Source organism: Cebus imitator, unplaced genomic scaffold, assembly GCF_001604975.1.
Source record: "Cebus imitator isolate Cc_AM_T3 unplaced genomic scaffold, Cebus_imitator-1.0 Scaffold281, whole genome shotgun sequence".
In the NCBI taxonomy this organism is placed as follows: Eukaryota; Metazoa; Chordata; class Mammalia; order Primates; family Cebidae; genus Cebus; species Cebus imitator.
In genome coordinates, this window is record NW_016107596.1 from 30,240 (window position 1) to 49,273 (window position 19,034).

General features: G+C 54.3%; 1 protein-coding gene across 4 annotated transcripts in view; it reads left to right on the forward strand.

Moving 5' to 3' along the window:
• IQSEC1 (IQ motif and Sec7 domain ArfGEF 1) overlaps positions 1-19,034 on the forward strand; it is a 91,901-nt gene that overhangs the window by 22,402 nt on the left and 50,465 nt on the right. The window contains exon 1 of one of the 4 annotated variants that reach the window (XM_017501419.2): positions 124-468. The exons of 2 other annotated variants lie outside the window; for them this stretch is intronic. In XM_017501419.2, the coding sequence (XP_017356908.1) occupies positions 404-468 (65 nt within the window). In that variant the 5' untranslated portion in view covers positions 124-403. Of the gene's footprint in view, positions 1-123; positions 469-19,034 lie in introns of those variants that run through there. One more of the 4 variants, XM_017501416.1, reaches the window with a different exon arrangement.

A 19,034-nucleotide genomic window follows, 5' to 3' on the forward strand; every position in this document is an offset into this window, starting at 1 on the left:
CCCGCGCGCAGCCCCGCCCCCGCGCGCAGCCCCGCCCCCGCGCGCAGCCCCGCCCCCGCGCGCAGCCCCGCCCCCAGCTCGCCGTCCGGCCCCGCCCCCTTACGGCCTCGCCCCCTCTAGGACCACATTCCTCCTGCCGGGCCTCGCGCTGCGCCTAGCGGGCGGCGGTGGAGGGGCGGGCTCGGCTGGCCTGGGGCACGGACTCGGGGCCGGGGCCGGGGCCGGGGCCGCGGGAGCCGGCGGCCACTGGGCCAGGAGACCCGACGTGGTCGCGTGGCGGGTGTTCGTGTCTCCGGGTGGCCGGGTGTCAGCCCCGGCATCTGGCGGCCGCTGGCGGGAGTCGGCTGCCTCGGCTGGGCCTGGGTCCTGGGTCCCGGCCCGGCCCGCTCCCGCTACGGCCGCCATGTGGTGCCTACACTGCAACTCGGAGAGGACCCAGTCCCTGTTGGAGCTGGAGCTTGACAGCGGGTGAGGGCGCGGCGCGGGGCGAGCGGACTTCCCGGGAGCTGAGCGGTGGGCTGGCGGAGGCTGCGGAGACGCGTGTGCGGAGTGCGGGTGACTGTCGGGACTGGGCGCCCCGCGTGCGAGAGAAAGCTGCCTGCGGGGCGGGTTGCGTCCGCAAGACTGTGCGTTTGGGTGGGAGACGAGCAAGCAGGACCAGAGTTTGTGCGTGGGAGAGAGAGACGCGCCCTTGGGATAGGAGCGCTGTGTGTCCCCTGGGAGGGTCTCCGGATGAAAGTGTGTTTGCGACCGAGGGCCTGTTGAGGTGCAATTTGGTGTGGGGGTGAGTTTGAGTTTGTGGGAGTGAGAAGGAAACAGTGGGACTCGGAGTGGGTATGAGGTGAGGGGCAGGAGGGAGAGTGGAGGAGAGTTGGTGGGAGGGTGCCCAGCGGGTCTGTGCCTGTTTCCAACTGCAGGCAGGGCAGGGGCTGCCAGGGAGGCCTCTTGCAGGCCTGTCTATTCCAGACATTGGGCCTGATGTGTCTATCCTGTCTACGAGACTCTGAGTGTGTAAGAGGGTGGACGACCTGAACAAACAGGCGTCCCAGGTGTGCCAACAGCTTTGGTCGGGCACTGTGTGCCTGGCAGGGCCTCTTGGGAGTGCACTTAGGAGTGTGGCTGCTGTTTGTGGCAGGGTGCGGATGTGAGGGGCTTTGTTTATGTGTGGTGATGAGTGTGTGCCTGGTGTGGTCAGGGATGGAGTCTGGTGTGTCAGAGGGGCCAACCCTTTTCTGCCTCCGGGCCTGTGGGCGGCTGTCTGAGCGTCCAAGGGCCCGTGTTTATGGAGAGAAAGGGAGAAAGAGAGTGTGTGTGTATGTGCTGGGAATATTGATTTCCTTTCTCCAATGACCAGCACAGCTGCCCCCTGAGCTATCTGCAGGCCCCTCTGAGGAGCAGGGGGGTGGGGCTAAGAGGATTTGTTGACAAGCTGACTTGGCTTATGTCAGGCCCCCTCTGGAGGAAGCTCACCTGGAGCTGTTTGATCTTTCAGTTCAAAAATTGTGCAGCGCATGTCTAGCAGTTGCACTGAGAACGTGCATATGTCCCCCTCTGCCTCCTTCTCACCCCAGGGGCCTGGATTTCTGGGCCTGAGGCTCCAAGTGGGGTTGGGGCGGCTTCCCAAGGACCCATTGCTCCTTGCATCTGGGGTGGAGGCCAGGCACGCTGCAGCTGCAGGACCATCTGTCTGGAATCAGCGGCAGCAGTCTGGGCATGGGGGTCGTGTTACTCATATCCCCCACACACCCTCAGCCGTCAGAGTCCATCAGCTGTCCCACCCAGTATTGCAATTGCTCCTTATTCTTGTGGTACCAGCATCCTCATACTGTGGGAGAGCAAATTGAGGCTGAGCGTTCAGTCTCGTCATTACTAAGACTCCGTGGTTTATTAAGTGCCTGCTGTGTACCAGTCCCTGCCCTAGGCACCAGCGACATAGCAGTGAACAAAGTCAGAGTCTTTGTCCTGATGAAACCAGCAGTCTAGTTGGGGAACATGGTAACCATAAGAAACCATTAGCGTGCTCTTCTGGCTGCACCTCCCTCCTCCCTCTGAGCTGAAAGGAACTGTTGGGTTTTTCTGTCCCTCCATTAGGACCTTTTCAGTATCACCATTCCAGTTGGCATGTCCAGGCCACCTCTTTTGCATACTTCTCGGTCCCACGTCCCTTCTCATTAAAAGTCCCTCTGGGTATCTTATCTCAGTCTTCCAGCTTCAGGGAAGACTGCTTGGATCCTTCTGTGGTCTGGGCTGGTGATGAACAGCTGCTCCCCTAGTCTCAGAACATGAGCCAGAGGTCTTAGAGGTTGAGAAGCCTCACTCAGGTATAGCCCACAGTTCGCCCATCAGCCTCAGAGCAGGTGGGTCCCATTTGCTGTGAAGCATCTGGTGTGTGGTTCTGTGGGAAGCTTGGCGGAGGGCTAGAGGAAATCAGCCCAGTCCCTGGCCTGTGGAGGCAAAGCTGGATGCTCCTTGGGCTGAGGAACCTCCCATGGGCCAGAGTCCTTCCAGCTGGCCATCTCCCCTTCTCTAAACCCAGTTGGGATGCATCACGGTCCAGAAACCTCAGGGGACCCCCCCCCCCCAGTCTATAACAGGCCCAAGGTAACTGTTCCTGGGTCCAGCCACGCCACCGTGCACCACCCTACAAATACAGGCTTCTTTCCAAGAGCATGTGTGGCACTTCGATGCTTTGCTATTTGAGCCTTGTGGCAAGACAGGACTCTGCTTACCCTTGTTTTTTAAAAGCATATACACACTAAGAGGACACAGTGACTGGGCCAGAATATCACATGGGGAGCCTACAGGAGAACCCCAATGTTGTGATGGAGACCTCTGGAGGCCCTGACGAGCCCTGCCAGGATTTTCAGGCCTTCATTTAAGGAAGTCGGACTATGAACCGCTTGCATTAATATTTATACAGCTTCAGTTCAAAAACATGGACAAGACTGACAGCTGCATAGTCAAACAGTGTGACAACTGGGCAAATAGATGTTTCTCGACAGGATTGGACAGGGCACCAGGGCTGCAGGAGCTTGGTGTATGTGTGTGCTTGTATGTGCATATGGTTTTATCTGTCTGGACTCTGCAGACTGTGGAATCTTGGTTTGCCAGGAGAATCTGGAATCCTGGGCAGCTTGAGACATCGGGAAGGAAGGGCTTGAGGAGGCAAACAGATTTTGTTTCAAATCCCAGCTCAGTTTCGTGAGTGTATGCAAGTTACCACATCCCTCCAAGCCTGTTTTCCCTTCTGTGAAAGGGAATGATAACACTGCTTCATGGATTGCTCTGAGAATGTGGATTTCTGAAGGCCACTGCACTGCAGCCTAGGGACTCCAGTCAGATGCCGTGTTTGTCCAAGTCAGCACTCTGTTCTTTCCAAGCGCCCATGACCCACTGGATTTTCTTTCTTCCTGTTTTGTAAATTTCTTTTGAATTATGATGACGTGGAATATCCGTCAGTAAGCACAGGGGCAAGGTGATGCACAACCCAGATGGGCTTGAAGCTTAAACACTGCCGGAAGCCTAGGGAGAGGGCTCCTGTGGAAGAGCGTGTGTGTGTGTGTGTGTGTGTGTGTGTGTGTGTGTGTGTGTGTTGGGGAGGTATGCTCAAAGGCTGTTGAGTGTGATTTATCTTTGGTCTTCAAAAGCAAATTGTAATGAGTTTAGAGGCCATTAAGGCTCTTGAAGAATTAATTGGCATGGCCTTAGAGAATTTGGCTGCTCCCACTGCGTGAGCTGCTGCAGACAGAAAGTTGATGGCAATTATGGTGGAAGTATGGCATGGTGCCACCTGGACCTGCCACTATCCTGGCTGCCGTTGCTGTACCCTGAGTTGGGCAAGTGCCCCTCCAAGCCCTGGCCCTGTGGCTGGAACCCCGATGCCTGCCTAGCACAGCGCCTGGCCCGGTGGTAGACATAGCCAGCTGTCAGCGAATGAAAGCATCCATAAATGCAGTTGTCAACAAGTGCGCACATACTCTCTTGGGCTTGGAGAAATGCGTTGTTCTCTGGAGAGGTATGTGTGACCCAGAGGAAACCCAGCTTTTCACTTTCCTGTATTCCTTTATGCGCCATAACAGACATGTACTGAGCACCTACTTTGTACCAGAACTGGGCTAGATGTCGAAGCACTGAGGTTCGTAGTGTGAAATGGTACAGCACAGAGCACGGGACTTGGGGATCACACAAAACCCTGACTCTACCTCTTCCTGGCTGTGTGGCCTCAAATATGTTGCCTCCTGTCTAAGTCTTGATTTTCTCATCCATGAAATGGAGCCAAAAGAAACCCCGGGGGTATGGGGGATGTGCAGCTTTGCCTGGTGACTGATGCCTACAGATAGGTGCCCAACAAATGGTGGCTGTCATCACCATCATCATTATGACCACCTTTTCCCTTTTGTGAAATTATCACTGAATTAAAATGGTTCCTCGCAGTTTTCTTTTTTGCTGATTTGTGAAGTTGAAGACTGATTTCTAGAGCCTGTGTGGCTTTTTGTGAAATCTTCTTCTTGCATCCCAGCTGCTTTGCCTTGTGGATCTGTGCCTGCAGCTTCGCTGCTCTGTGGTGGAAAGACCCATTCTTTCCATTTTATCTCCTCGTTTTGCAGTTTCCTGACATAGTGGCAGTTTGATTTGAACTTAAGATCCCGATGGAGAACCACAGCAAGAGTCCCCTCCCTGTTTGTAAAGGTGAGAAGCTGTGACTGCATTTGTTTTTTCCTCTTTGTTCAAAGCACAGTAATAATAATATTAATAATATTATTAACTAAATGGCAACAGTTGCCATTTAGTGCTAAAGTTGCTAGAGTTGGGGTTTGAACTCGGCCTGCCTGGCTTCAGGATCTGTGTATTTACTTCATGGCCGGGCCCTGCTTCCTCTGGTATTAAATCTTTGGCAAAATATGTCACCACCATGAATGGAGCCTTTTGCATCTTCCCTATACTGCCAGAACAGGTGTCTGGTATCCCCTGGTGTCTGGATTCCCAGCATGCTCCCAGATGTCCCAGCCCACAAGCTCGTTGATGACCACTCCCCATGCTTTCCTGGCACCTTGTCTCTTTCCCCACAGAACCCAAGAGCTGCATCCCCAGGCTCTCCAGCAGGACTCTGGGACAGGGTTCTTTGCACTTGCAGGCTTTTCAGGGTAGCATGCTTGTGTGCTGTGCACAGCCACAGGCCCAGACTCTGCTTGGAGCAGGGTCCTGAGGACAAAAACTGACTGTCTCCTGACTGACTGAGGGACCCATGTGAACATGACGGGCTTCTGCATGATGAGGAAGCCCAAGGCTAGGGCTTTTGACATCATTAGATGACACACACACATGTGGATACTGAACTTGATCCCACGGGAGGGGAAAGGGATCATTAATAAGCTGGAAAATTGGCCGGCTGCAGTGGCTTACACATGTAAACCCAGCACTTTGGGAGGCCGAGGCGGGTGGATCACAAGGTCAGGAGATCGAGACCATCCTGGCCAACATGTTGAAACCTCGTCTCTACTGAAAATGAAAAAATTAGCTGGGCTTGGTGGCAGATGCCTGTAATCTCAGCTATTTGGGAGGCCAAGGCAGGAGAATCACTTGAACCCAGGAGGCAGAGGTTGCAGTGAGCTGAGATTGTGCCACTGCACCCCAGCCTGGCAACAGGGCGAGACTCCATCTCAAAAAATAATAATAATAATCTGGAAAATTTGGAACGAGTCTGCACCTGGGAGGAGGCCTCTTCATTCACACAAACTGGAAGGTTTCTCCCAAAATCCCCTACTGCCCAGGCTGGGTCAGAGTCTGTCTGCCAACATGAATACTTTTCCCCTGATGCCATTTACAGAAGTCAGTGGTGTTTGCTTTTCTATTTCTGGCTGGGAGGGTAGGTGGTATAATCATGAAATGCATGAATACATGTAAAGCATGTAAACGATGTCTCGTGGTAACACAGCAAGGGCCTGTTGGATGTTAGCTGTAGTCATTGTTGTCTTTATTCTGGCTGCCCCTAAGCTCAAAGGTCTCCCATCCTGAGAGAGGAAGCCTTTTAGAAAGCGATGTCCAGAACCGGCCCTGATTGGCCGTTGGTCGTCCCCCTTCCTAGAGCCCTGGTGTCAGTCACCCATCTCATCCCATCCCTTTCTGGGCTTCAGTTTGAACACATGCGAGAAGAAGAATGAGCCTCATGATCCTTATAGTCATTTGCAGATGCAGGATGTTTATCCCAGTGGTTAGGGAGGCAGATTCTGTAGTCAGACTACCTGTAACTCTAACGCCAGCTCTGCTCCTCATTGTCCCTGTGATCTTGGGCACCTTTCTTAGCCTTTCTGTGCCTCAGTTTCCCCCACTGGTAAAATATGGTTGATAGGAGGAGGCCATGGAGTTTTTGTGAGGATAAAATGAATGAATCCACGTAAGTGCTTAAGCAGTGCATAGTCAACACCAGATAAATGGCATCCTTTAGCAGCTATTTTAGAGCCAAGAAGTTTGACTGTGTGGAACTGGACTGTATTACTTGTTTGGGGAGATATGTTCCTAGATGGGAGTGGATTGTTTATCTTTTTGGCCATAGACAAGACCAGGGTTAAGAGAGAGGGGTACAAAGAGATAGTGGTTGTGAGGGGAAGAAGTTAAAGGACTGCAGATGCAGTAAGAAATGAGTGTGGCAGATGGCAGACTCAATAAGAAGTGAATAAGAATAAAGCCCATGGACTTTAGTGTGTGCTTGTAGCATGCTATCCAGGCAGCCCACAAAGAAGTGGATGGTTAAGGGTATTAAGAAAATCTCTTTGCCTGTGGATTGGGGAGATTGCAAAGTAAGGTGGCTTGCAGTTGGGCTAAGATGAAGATTTCTTTAGACAGGTTGGGCCAATGTCCTGCACCATGTGTGAGAGACACCCTGAGGCCTGGGGACATCAAGGTAGAGGCCCCCAGCCCTGTGTCAGTTGGAGCAGAGCTGTGGTGCCTCTGGAACCCTCAGGTGGTGGCCTGTGCTGAGCTTCTGAGGCTTTGGGCAACTCTGGCTTCCTGGTGGTACCTGGAGTTGCTTCTGGCACCTAATAAGGCGCAAATCGGGGGCAGTGGCCTCCAGTTCCTGGTTCTGCTGTTCTGTTCTCTCCAGCTGATCCGTCTGCCTGGGAGGGGAGGCAGCTTGCTGCAGTGAGCAGAGGTGGCATCTGGAGCTGGAGAAACGTGGATCCCATTTCTGCCCCTTCCTGGATGTGTGGCCAGGGCAAGGTGGTCGCCACTGTAAGCTACTGCCTCCTTGTCTGTCAAATGGAGATAATGGAGGGAGAGGCAATGTGGGTAACACGCACACAGCAAGTGCCCCTGCACACCAGCAGGAAGGGGGAGGGGAGTCAGTTGGGTTTGGGTAAAGCCTCAACTGGTTTTGGAGGGTCTGAAGTTGGCACAGGATTGAGACTGGGGCTGGAACAGGCTACAGAATGAAAACGGTGGTACTGGCATTTGGATGGCCTTTGAACTTCACACATACCTATCTGATTGGAATCAAGAACCTTGTGAAATCACTGGCATTATTCTCATTTAACAGATGAGGAAACAGAGGCTAGAAAATGAAAATAACGTATCCAAGCTCTGTGGAACATAGACTTCGTCCTCTGGTTAATGTATGGGCCCTCATTCCCCTCCCTGACATTGCTGGGGAGCAGCTTGTAAGAATGGAGCCTGAGGTGGAGGCAGGGAGAGGCGGGGGACCAGGGAGGGGCAGGAGAGACAAAACCTGGGGTCCCCAGCTGTGCACACCCCAGTGGCGGCATTGAGCTCCCTGGGCAGCCACCGTGGATGGTTACAGAGGTGCACTACGGTCAGCAGAGTGGAAGGAGAACTCTCGGAAGCTCTGCCCAGTGCCTCCAACCTCAAAAACATGTTCACCAGCCCCAGGAAGTCATCTGGGCTAAGAACCATCCTCAGATTCCCTGATGGGATCAGGATAACTGTCCACCCCAGATGATGGGAGAGAGGGGCTGAAGTCGCGCCAGGCACATAGTAGGTGTTCAGTAAATGCCAGCTGCTGTGGTGACCCTGCCCACTGCACTGCTATTCTCTCCAGCCGTCGTGATTACCATTGCAGCGCTGCTATTCCTGTGGGCTGAGGGTGCGGTAGAGAGGAAGTGTTTGGGGAAGCAGCTCTTTCCTCTGCTGCTGGGGGAGGGGGAGGTGCGGTTGCAGGAACGTGAATTCTCTGTTCCTTCTGGGCCATTGACTGTTCTCAGAGCCATCATTTAAATGAGCAGGGTTGGAGTTTTTTTGTTTGTGCTTAGTAAAAATGGCAAAATGGCCCAAGAAGATAATGGGCCTTGATGTGATAGCAGAGTCTTAGCATTATTTTTAGCTTTTTGTTATGTAAAATTTTCAACATACAAAAGTAGAATGGTATAATGATCCCTATGTGCAGTTTTATTTCATTGCCCAAGAGATTAGGTTTAATCCCAGACATTTTGTTGATTTTATATCAAGGACCTGTCTCATGGTTGGCCTCATTTCTAGCCTTGGAAAAGTCATGTCGCTGGAGCAGGCGCCTGGGGCAGACCACAGTATCCCTTGAACAGCCCTTAGCTGTGTTGGCCCAACTCCGGAACTCCGAGCTTGGGCCAGTTTCCCAGGCTGGTGACCATCTGGGATGCTCTGTGCCTGGGAGTGGCTGGGAGAGGCTAGGCCTGGGACTTCTCCGTCAGGCAGGGCCTTCCTGGGTCAGGGTAGGAGAACTCACTTCTCTTCTATCTCCCTAGGACCCCCAGAGGGTGGGGTGTGGAATGGACTCTCAGCCTCTCCCATCGGATTGGGGGTCCCCAGGGTGGTACTGTGGCTCTCAGCTTCAAGTTCCACAGGGCCCTGCCTGTTTCCCTGGCTTTCCCCTTGCCAGGTGGTGGAGCCAGGCTGCGGCCCCTGTCACCCTCCCAGACATGTCAGCCCCTCATCTTGCTGGGCCCCTGGGTGGCCATTCAGCACTGGGGGTCCCTGGGCCTCTGCCCAGCCCTCTTTGCTTTTCCACTTCACGGAGTCTCTTCCTTCCTGGGGTTTCCGATCTGGCTCCAGCCCAGGCCCTGACATCCTGCCGCCCATCCAGCAACCCTCTCTAGGGGTCTCATGGGCACCTGTAAATCTGCACATTCCAAAGGACACGTATTCTCTCCCTCTCCCCAAATCTGCTTCTCTTCCATGTCTTCATCTGATCCTCTTGGGCTTCACTCAGAACGCCAAAGTCATCCTGGACCCTCCCATCACCTTTACTCGCCTTGGCCATCATCACCCGCTGCTGCACTGGGCTTAGAGCCTGGCATGTAGCAAGTGCTGACACATTTCAGCCACTGTCCTCATGATGAATGTGTGGTTGCTACCCTAGCTCTTAGCACAGTGCTTGGTACATAGAGTGCCCCCCAAACCCAGCGTAAAAACAAGCCAAAACAAGCCAAAGTCACACCCTAGGCATGGCCATATCCTGGCCAGGCACCCCTTGTGCTCCCCAGGCGTGGGTGCTGGTGTGGAGTCAGATGGTCTGTGCTCCTTCAGGCCTCTTCGTCTCTGGCCTGCTGATCTCCCTCTTGCCCCTGTGGGACCATGCAGTGCAGCGAAGTGATAACAGTCCTAAATCGTGACAGTGGCAGCAGCTACTCGGCATTTCTTGCGTAATGGGCCCCAGGTGGAGGATTTGTGTGCGTGTTACCATATGGCCCTCGCAGCAGCCCTGCGTGGTAGATAATACCCCCATTATATGGCTGAGAACCAGACACAGAGAGGCCAAGTCATCTGTTCAGGGCCACACAGCTCCTGTCTGCTGGATACCAGACAGTTGCCAGGGAAGAGCTCTGTATACCAATGTTGTAGATGAGGGAGGTTGAAGGGGATAGTGTTTCCTACCCTCAGCCTTCATTCGTCCCCAAGACCCTTTCTGTGCCCCTGTGCTGGGTGCTGTGGGCAGATCACTAACTTGCCATGGGGCCTGGCAGCTGCTGTACTGCAGTCTGGGCAGCACTTGCAGCAGGTCCACAAGGGCAGCGGGAATTTGATGGGCTGGCAGGGTGGTAGGCCGGCCGTGCAGAGGGAAGAACATGACAGGCAGGGAGGTGTAAAGCAACTCAGGCCATGGACAAGTGGCCCAGGGCCTTGGCTGACCTCATCCCTCCTCACTTTCTGTGTGAGTCATGTGGCCTTGGGTAAGTTACGTCACCTCTCTGTGCCTTAGTCTCTTCATCCACAAAATGGGAAGATGATATAGCACCTTCTTCAAACGGTTGCTGTTGACAACACCAAGAGTGAAGCCAAATGTAGACTGTGGACCCTGGTGGTGATTGATGTGTCACCATAGGTTCATGAACTGTAAAAATGTGCCGCTCTAGTGGGGATGTTGATAGTGACTGTGCCTGTGATGGGGCGGGGGTACATTGAAATGCCCTTCTTTCCTTTGTTTTGCTGTGCATCTAAAAAGATCAAGATTATCTGGGCCAAGATGGCCACACCACAGGCCGTGACTGGCAGGGCGAGCCATGAGGAAGGCCTCCTGCACGATGGGCATCTGTCTCTTCCTCTCTGCTCACACTCTGTCCGGAGCCAGCCTCCCCAGCCTGTGCCTCCAGCCTGGCTCTCCCGGAGCGTCCCTGGGGCCCACCCCAGCTCCGTGTGCTGGAGTCTGCCACAGAGAATGGCTTTATTTAAGTCCATTTGGTGCGTATGGAAATAACTAGAGGCCTCTGTATTTAATTTGGCTCAGCCGAAAAGATTTTTGGCTGTGTGTGTGTGTATATTCTGAAAAATCTTTCCGAGCAAGCCCAGGGCTTGGAAGTTTCTGGTCATCCCTGTGCACTCAGAACCAAAAAGAACCACCCTCCTTAGCCAGGGGCAAGCGTCTGGCAGAGGGCAGGCTATAGGAATGGTTAATGAAGAAAATACAGGAAGAAAGGAGAGAGGATGAGGCCATGCAGATGAGGTCATGGCAACACAAGCAGTCTTGTAAACTTTGTCCCGAGACCAGGTAAGCTGTGGCAGAGTGGAAGGAAGGAGGCCTTTGGAAGCATAAAGCTCTCTACGCAGGCACAGAGATGGAGGTATCTAGTTTCCTCATCTCGTGGGGCTTAATTTGGCACTGGGCTGGGGAACACTTCTCCTGATGTCCCTCCTTCTGACCTGGACAAGCCCAGCAAAGACTTGAGGAGCTGAAGGGGTTGAGCTCTTCCTCTCTGGCTGACGGCACAGAGCAGAAACAGCTCCACATGGGATTTCCAGTTGGCAAAGTATGTCTTCCCTCGATTCCCATGCTTCTGTTGGGCAAGCGGGGCAGGAGTGACACCCATTGTGAAGATGAGACAGCAGAAGCCCAGAGTGGAGGGCACTCACCTGGCGCCTCTCAGCCTGGAAGTTGGGGAGCTGTAGAGAGACCTAGTATCCCGATTGCACCCAGAGCTCTCCCTACACTCCCTAGGGATGCTTCTGGAGTCATTGGGCATCCTTCCAAACTCAAGTTGGCATTCTCACAGGTGGACGGAGAGGGCTGTGAGGGTGGGGACAGCTTGAGTTTGAACCCCAGGACATCCTCCTAGAGTCCGGTTTTGGAATAAACACCAGATATCAGATGGCTTTACATCCTAACCTCTGAAAATTACATCCTAACCCTCTGAAACTTAGGAACGAGGGCATCTGGTGAATTAAGGCTTGGTGGTTATGATGACCATGGGATTGTGGATTGTGGTCACTGTGATGATATTAATTTGGTTGAGCCTTGTAAAAACCACACACTCAGAGGACCCAATGGAGCAGAAGGCCTTGGTGTTCCCACCAGCCATGCAGAGCTGTGAGAATTCTTGAACCCTGCCTCTCGGGAATTGGTGTTCTAAATTAGGTTTCTTGGGAACAACTGATTCCAAGCTGTAGATCCTAGTTGTGTTCTTTGTGTTGGGCCTTGAATTTTGGTCCTGCGTAAGCATCATAGACAAACACAGATGCCGTCAACAGGCAGGAAGAGAAGGGCAGCTCTGGTGTGGGTGGGCAATAGGGAGTGGTGGGGACTGTGGTGGTGGCGGAGCATGTGCTGTTTGATGGATGTGGCTGCCACCTAGCTTTGTCTGACTGTCATGAAGTGGGAATACGACCCCAGGGTGGCTGGGTCGCCAAGTTAAGTGAGAAACTTAGATTTTCATATGAAATCTTAAGATGCTGAAATGTTAGTTATTCATTCTAGTTTTTGAAACACTGTTTGGGCCACAAAGAGCATGTTTTGTGGTCCAAGTTGGGCTAGGGGCTGCCAGTCTGCGTTGGAGACCTTATGAGCGCCCCACACAGAGTCTGTCTTCCAGACAGCTCTGTGTGGTCTGAGGTCTCCTTATAGGGAGCAGGTGGGGGCGTTCCAGGTCTCTTAACCAACTCTCCCAGGGGCGAGGCCGAGGACCCCTGAGAGATAGGCCGCATTCTCACTTTGGCCCTGGCCCAGGCGGCGCTCAGGAGAATAAAGGGCTTTGCCTAGCCCCTCTCTTTAAAGGCTGCCTGTCCTGGTGTTGGCTACAGGATTGGCATTAGGGGCTGACTTTTCCTGCTTTAGACCTGTTTCCCTGGTTTGGTGCTCTGGTCCCCAACATGTGGGGTGAGATCCTCAGGGAAGTTGGGGCCCTTCTGTGGCACTGATAGTGATGCCTGTTGTAGTGACGCCTCACCAGGCAGACGCCCTGGCTGGGATTGACTGCAGGGCGTTTGCATCGGTCCCCCATCCAGAGCCTCACAGCCACCCTGCCAGCTGGCTCTCGGCCCAAGTGAAAGTACAGGTTGCCAGCCTGTGGAGCCAGTCTGCCCCTGCTTCCTTTCTGAGGCCCCGCCAGTGTCCGGCCCAGCCTGGTGGGACTCCCAGGACTGTGGGAGGGTGGGGTGGGCACAGGACAGAAGCAGCACACAGACAGCTGAGCCTAGGCGTCCTCGAGGGGTGGGGCTGATTTTGGTATTGGTGACTTGAGGCCTACAGGACGGCATTTTCAGTGCAGTGAGCATGTGTCTGTACGGTGGAGAAACTCAGTTTCTGTAGTTCTTTAGTGTTTCCACTACCCAGCTGCAGAGCAAAGGAGGAGTGTGGACACAGGTCCAGAGTCAGGGGCTCTGCCAGGCCAGGCTGCGCGTCAGCTGCATGACTGTTGAGTCTCTGTCCTCTCCAGGCTTCGGTGCTCCCACCTGTGGAGCTGCAGGAGAGGGAGAAGACAGCCAGCCATGCTTTGGCATGGGGGATGCATTCTGCCCTGCTCTGTGGCTCTCCATCCTGGCCACGGGGCATCCTGTCCTAACACCTGTGTGTTGGGAGTGCTGGCATCTACTTCCCAGGGCTGTGCAGGTCCCCTAGTCACCAGCAGCATCATTCATTCATTCAACAGATTGAGACTGAGCACATGCGGTGTGCCCTGGCTCACTGTCTCACTGACTCCACTGTGATGCTGTGAAGGGGCGGCCTTGCCCCACTGCCTGTTTAGGCTCTGTGGATACTTTGGTGAGGAAAACAGACAGACACTGCCCTTCCGGAGCTGACCTCCTCATGGGGAGAGACAGACTTAGAAATAAGAAAGCAAGAGAAAAGATGGAGTCAGATACTGACCCGTGCTGTGAGGAAACCTAAGGGCTTGATGTGATAGACAGCAGAGGTCTGGAGAAATGGCCCCTGCAGATCCCTCTTTTCCTTCCCTCCTGCTGAGGAAGACCCCTCTCCCCCATGTTTGCCATGCAGCTCCCATCAGACAGCCTGCATTGCTGTCCGTGTGTCCCGTGGCCTCTCCTGGCACTGAGCACATGCTGCCACTGATCCGTAGCCGAGGCGCTCGGGCCCTTTCCCATGGGAGCCCTTGAAACTGTGAGGGGCAGGGCAGATCTGATTCCAGGATCTGGGGGCTGGTCTCTCATCCCCAGCCTGTCTCCTGGAACTGGCATTCTCATCTCCAAAACCACTTTGGGTCCCTGAGCTCTTTGAGTGAGAGGGCCTCATAGCAGCCGTGCAGGGTGGCCTGGCTCCTGTAGGCTGGCGGTGCTCTTTATGTTTGGGAGGCCTGGGCTGCGGAGGTTGGAGCCACCCCCTCCCTGGGGCCGGAAAGACTGCCTTGAAAACATGTTGACAGGATAAGGGCTGCCTTGGCTATGTGGCCCTGGGTTCATGGGACACGGAGACCTTTATTTCTCCCCTCTGGCTATGTGCTGATGAGAACAAGCCCTGTCTGAGGACCGGAGGTCTCTCCTGAAATAATTACCCTCTAATTAGGCATGGCATTAGCCATTGGTGGGGTTTCCTGGGACACTGACTCACTGGCTCCACTGTGATGCCGTGAAGGGCGGCCTTGCCCCACTGTGCAGGTGGGAAACCAAGGATCAAAGAAGTTGGGGTTCCAACTCAAGTGTTGGACTCTAGCCCAGAATGTTGCTGTCGCTCTGGTCGTGACAACATTAGGGTGGTAAGTGCCTGACAGAGCTGTACAGAGCGCTTGGGACCAGAGGGCAGGGACAGTGTGAAAAACTGCGTCTTCCTTGGTATGGTGGGCGGCCTGAGAAGCCCCCTGCACCCTGACTGCTGCCCGACTCCTCATGCCGCCTGCCCATCTCACCAGCAGCTGCTGACACACGGGGAGATGCTGGATGTTGGATTAGTAAGCAAAGCTCTAAAAATAGCTCCCACTACGAAAAATTCGTGTTTGAGTCCTATATTTTTCTATATAATGCAAAAGCCACTTCTGGAGGCCTTGGTGCCAGTCATTAAAGATAACGCTGCAGCCTGAGAAGGATCTGGGCCAAACCTCATCTGAGCCTCGGCAGGGCAGGCCTGAGGCCAGGGGGATGTCAGTGAGGCTGGTCTCCGCCCAGGGCCCTCTTCCCTGGAGGCAACAGGACAGTTAGCCTCAGTGTCCTCCTGCCAGTGGGGCCAGGCTGCCCCTGCAGTTCCAGGCTCTGAGGGGACATTGGACAGGTCTGTCTTGGGTGCACGGAGACCAAGAGGCATGGAGACAGCGCTGTGGGTGTGGTGCCTGCAGCCAGGCACAGGGTCGGAGGCATTCTCTGTTGCCCCCTGGCTTGTTCACTTCAGACCTATCTTCCTGAAATTGGCCCTGGCAGAGCCCCAGCTTGCTGGGGGGGGGGATGAAGGATCAGGCCCCCTCGGCAGCTGACTGGCCTCCCTCCCTGCCCCTCAGAGAACAGTGAGGCCACAGAGGAGGGTTCCCGCCTTGCTGCGCCCCTACCCACCAGCCCGACCTCTTCCTCCACTCCGGGTTGCTGCCAGTCACCATTCAGATATGCTCATGTCTCTTCCAACTTAAACCACACGCCTTCCTGCCGTCCCCAGCTCTCTTCAGCCACCTCCCCATCTCCTCTTCCTTCTCAGCTACACCTCTCCAGTTATCTTCAGAGACCTGAATGGAGTGAGGGTGGGAGCCAGGCAGACTGGGGGAAGGCTGCGCTGAGCAGTGGGAACAGACCTGAACAGGTCCTGGGGTGGGAGCGTGGCAGAGCAGAGAGGAACAGCCAGGAGGCCAAAGGGCTGGGCTGGAGTGGCCAGGGGTACAGAGGAGGGTGGTAGGAGGAATGGCTGGGTCCTGCAGAGTCTTCTGGGTCAGTGTGAGGACTTGGGCTCTAAATCCCACCAGGACCCCAGCTGCTGGATGGAGAGGGGTAGGGTGAGTTGGCATGTGAGGCTAGAAGAGCCTGGAGAGGCCATGGCAGTCACACAGGGAAAAGATGAGGGCCTCACAAGCTGGCCAGGCGGGCAGATGCAGCCTCTGTGCTGAAGGTGGAGCAGCCTGTGCTGACAGGTGGGGAGAAGGGTGTGAGAAAGAGTCACCAAGAGCGATGCTCAGGGAGCAGCTCCGAGGACCCCAGCCGTACGCCACTGAGATGGGAAGGCTGTGGGGAGCCGGCCTGGTGTGGGGAGCTCAGTTTGGAGCCTGAGGTTGGGCTGTCTACTGGGGCTCAAAGGGGCAGTGCCTGGCCAGTGGAATGTCCTGTCTTGGGTTCCTCTGCAATTCCTGGATATCCTCATTTCTCCAAACTTGGGTAAACACAGAAACCCTCCTGGCCCCCACCTGCCCCCACCATGCCCTGTAAGGGTGACTTCTGGATTGTCCCATTTTAGATATGGTGCTCCTTTTAGCCAGCGAAGTCACATGGGATATTTAGGTGGGTGTCACCTCATGTCAGTGCTTCATGTAGACTCTAAGTCTTTCGATTTCAGGGCTCCAGCCCAGCTAGCCCCTCTGTCCAGCCCCTGGCGGTGTCTGGAGACTCTGAGCATGGGACTCAACATCTGTGCCCATCACGTGTGCTCCTCCAGGGCTCACTCGTTTGCTATCTCTCCACCCTCTGTAGGTTTCCACTGGGGGTGCTGTGACCGCACCCCTCCTACTCACTACCAGGCCATGCTCATCCCAACCCTGCCTGCCAGGGGAGGCAACCAGCATTGCTGGGCCTTATCTAGGAGGTCTTCACCCTACTGCTCCCTAGGAAAGAGCTCAGGGGTCCATAAGTTCTTTTGGTGAGCAGCCAGGCGTCATTCTCCTGGAGCTGCTTGCCAGGCTATAAGACTTTAGGTATCCGTGGGGATGCTGCCTCCCCTCAAGACCAGAGAAGGGAGTATGGCTGACCTGCACAGAAGCAGCCTCCCCTGGGAAAGCCCTCGCTATTCGTATCTTGCTGGCTACACCAGATTTGTGTCCTTTCTTTTATTATAATTTTTTTAATTTTTTGAGATGGAGTTTCACTCTGTTGCTGAGTGGCACAGCCTCAGCTCTCTACAACCTCCGCCTCCCAGGTTTAAGTGATTCTCGTCCCTTAGTCTCCTGAATAGCTGGGATTACAGGCTTGCACCACCACACCCAGCTAAATTTTGTATTTTTAGTAAAGGCGGAGTTTCACCATGTTGGCCAGACTGGTCTCAAACGCCTGGGCTCAAGTGATCCGCCCGCCTTGGCCTCCCAAAGTGCTGGGATTACAGGCATGAACCACCACGCTGGGCCATTTTTAAGAAGTTTTTTAGAGGCAAGGTCTTGCTCTGTGGCCCCGGCTGGAATACAGTGGCGTAATCATAGCTAACTGCAGTCTTGAGCTCCTGTGCTCAAAGGATCCTCCTGTCCCAGCCTCCTAAGTAGCCAGGACTACAGGCACGAGACACTGCTCCCAGCTTTTTTTTTTAGAGTTTTGCTCTTGTTGCCCAGACTGGAGTGCAATGGCGTGATCTTGGCTCACTGCAACCTCTGCCTCCTGGGTTCAAACGATTCTCCTGCCTCAGCCTCCCGAGTAGCTGGGATTACAGGCATGTGCCATCACGCCCGGCTAACTTTTATATTCTTAGTAGAGATGGTTTTACCATGTTGGCCAGGCTGGTCTTGAACTCCTGACCTCAGGTGATCTGCCCATCTCGGCCTCCCAAAGTGCCGGGATTACAGGCATAGCCACTACGCCCTGCCAGCTCCCAGCTATTTAAAAAAAAATTTTGGTAAAGATGGGGTCTCATTATGTTACCCAGGCTGGTCTTTAACTCCTGGCCTTAAACAATCCTCCTGCCATGGCCCCCCAAAGCACTGGGACTGTAGACACTTGCCATCATGCCCAGCTAATATTTTTAAAAAATGTTTTGTGGAGACAAGTTTTTGCTGTTTCTCAGACTGATCTCAAACTTTTGGCCTCAAGCAGTGTCCCACCTCAGCCTCCCAAAGTGCTGGGATTGCAGGCGTGAGCCACCACAGCTGGCCAACTTTATGTCCCTTCTTTACACACCCCGTTTTCCTTTGAGGTCCATTTATTTGTATACTTGCATTCTTCTCCTTGGGGCCAGGCTAGCTCTTGGGCACTACCTCTAAGCCCGAGAACATTCCAGAGTGGGAAGAACTGGGCAAAGGGGATGGATTTGAATTTTGGCTCTGCTCTGTGCCCTGCAATCGTGGGTCCTTCCTGAGCCTCCATTTTCTCATCTGGAGAATGGGAAGAGCAGTGCCCTCTTCATGGGCTCATTGCAGGGGTGAAAACTGTGTGGTTAACTTGTGCTGGGCTCCCCCGTGGCATAGTGGGTGAGTTTATGTGGGGGTGACCCACCCCCAGTCACATCAGCCCAAAAAGACTGATTTTCTAGACCCTGCTTGAACACCTGCAGTACCCCTTAAAGCAGCCCCTTCTTAAATTGCTGAACTATTCAAAACTGCTAGCTCTCTGAAGCTCCTGTCCCTGGTCTCACAAACCCACCTGCTCCCTCTGCACCAGGACCACCCTACGGAGACCTGGCAGGGGTGGCAGCCGCCCCTCTCCAGCTGTGCCATCCCTGCTCTTGCTCAGAGGATGTAGGCCCCACCCCCCCCACCACCACAGACCCTGCCTGACTGCGTCCCATCCTTCCCCGAGACTGGGGCATAGAGGTGAAGCCACGCCGCTGCAGAGCAAGACCATCTCCATCCTTTCTCTGGATGACCAACCTTGATTAATGTGGCCTAGGCAGCGAAAATCCGCAGAAACCCCCAAGAGGGAGATTGTGAGGGCTGGAATGAATTGTGCCTGCCCAGTCTAGACTCTCTTTCTGGAAATCAGAAACCCTGAAAGCAGAGTGTAGGGGAAGCCACGAGGCCTGGAGGCGTGATGGGCATACATACTTGAGGAGGCTGTTTTGCTCTGGTCTGTGCAGACTGCCAGGAGTCTGGCCTGAGTTTGCTGGCATGAACATTTAACCACAGACAGGCTTTCAAGATTGCCTGCTTCCTCCAGCATGGGGCCTGGCCCACTCTGAAGAGGGTGGCTTTGCCGTGTGATGGGGTCAGTGGCCGCACGTGGCCAGGCTTATTTCTCTTATTTATCTCATAACTGTGCACAACCCCAGGACCCCTATGCTCTGGACCCAGCTCTGTCCCAGCTGCCAGCAGCGTGCTTTTCCCCCAAGCAGCCAGGCAGCAGAGGCGTGGTATGGGGTCAGGTCCCACACGACTCTCTTACACGTGCCACCTTGGCTCAGTGACTCAACTCCCCTAGCCCTGAGTTTGTCGTCTGCAGAAGGAAGCAGTCCTAGTCCCCTCCCAGTGATGGTGGCTGGGTTACAGGTCGTGTGTTTT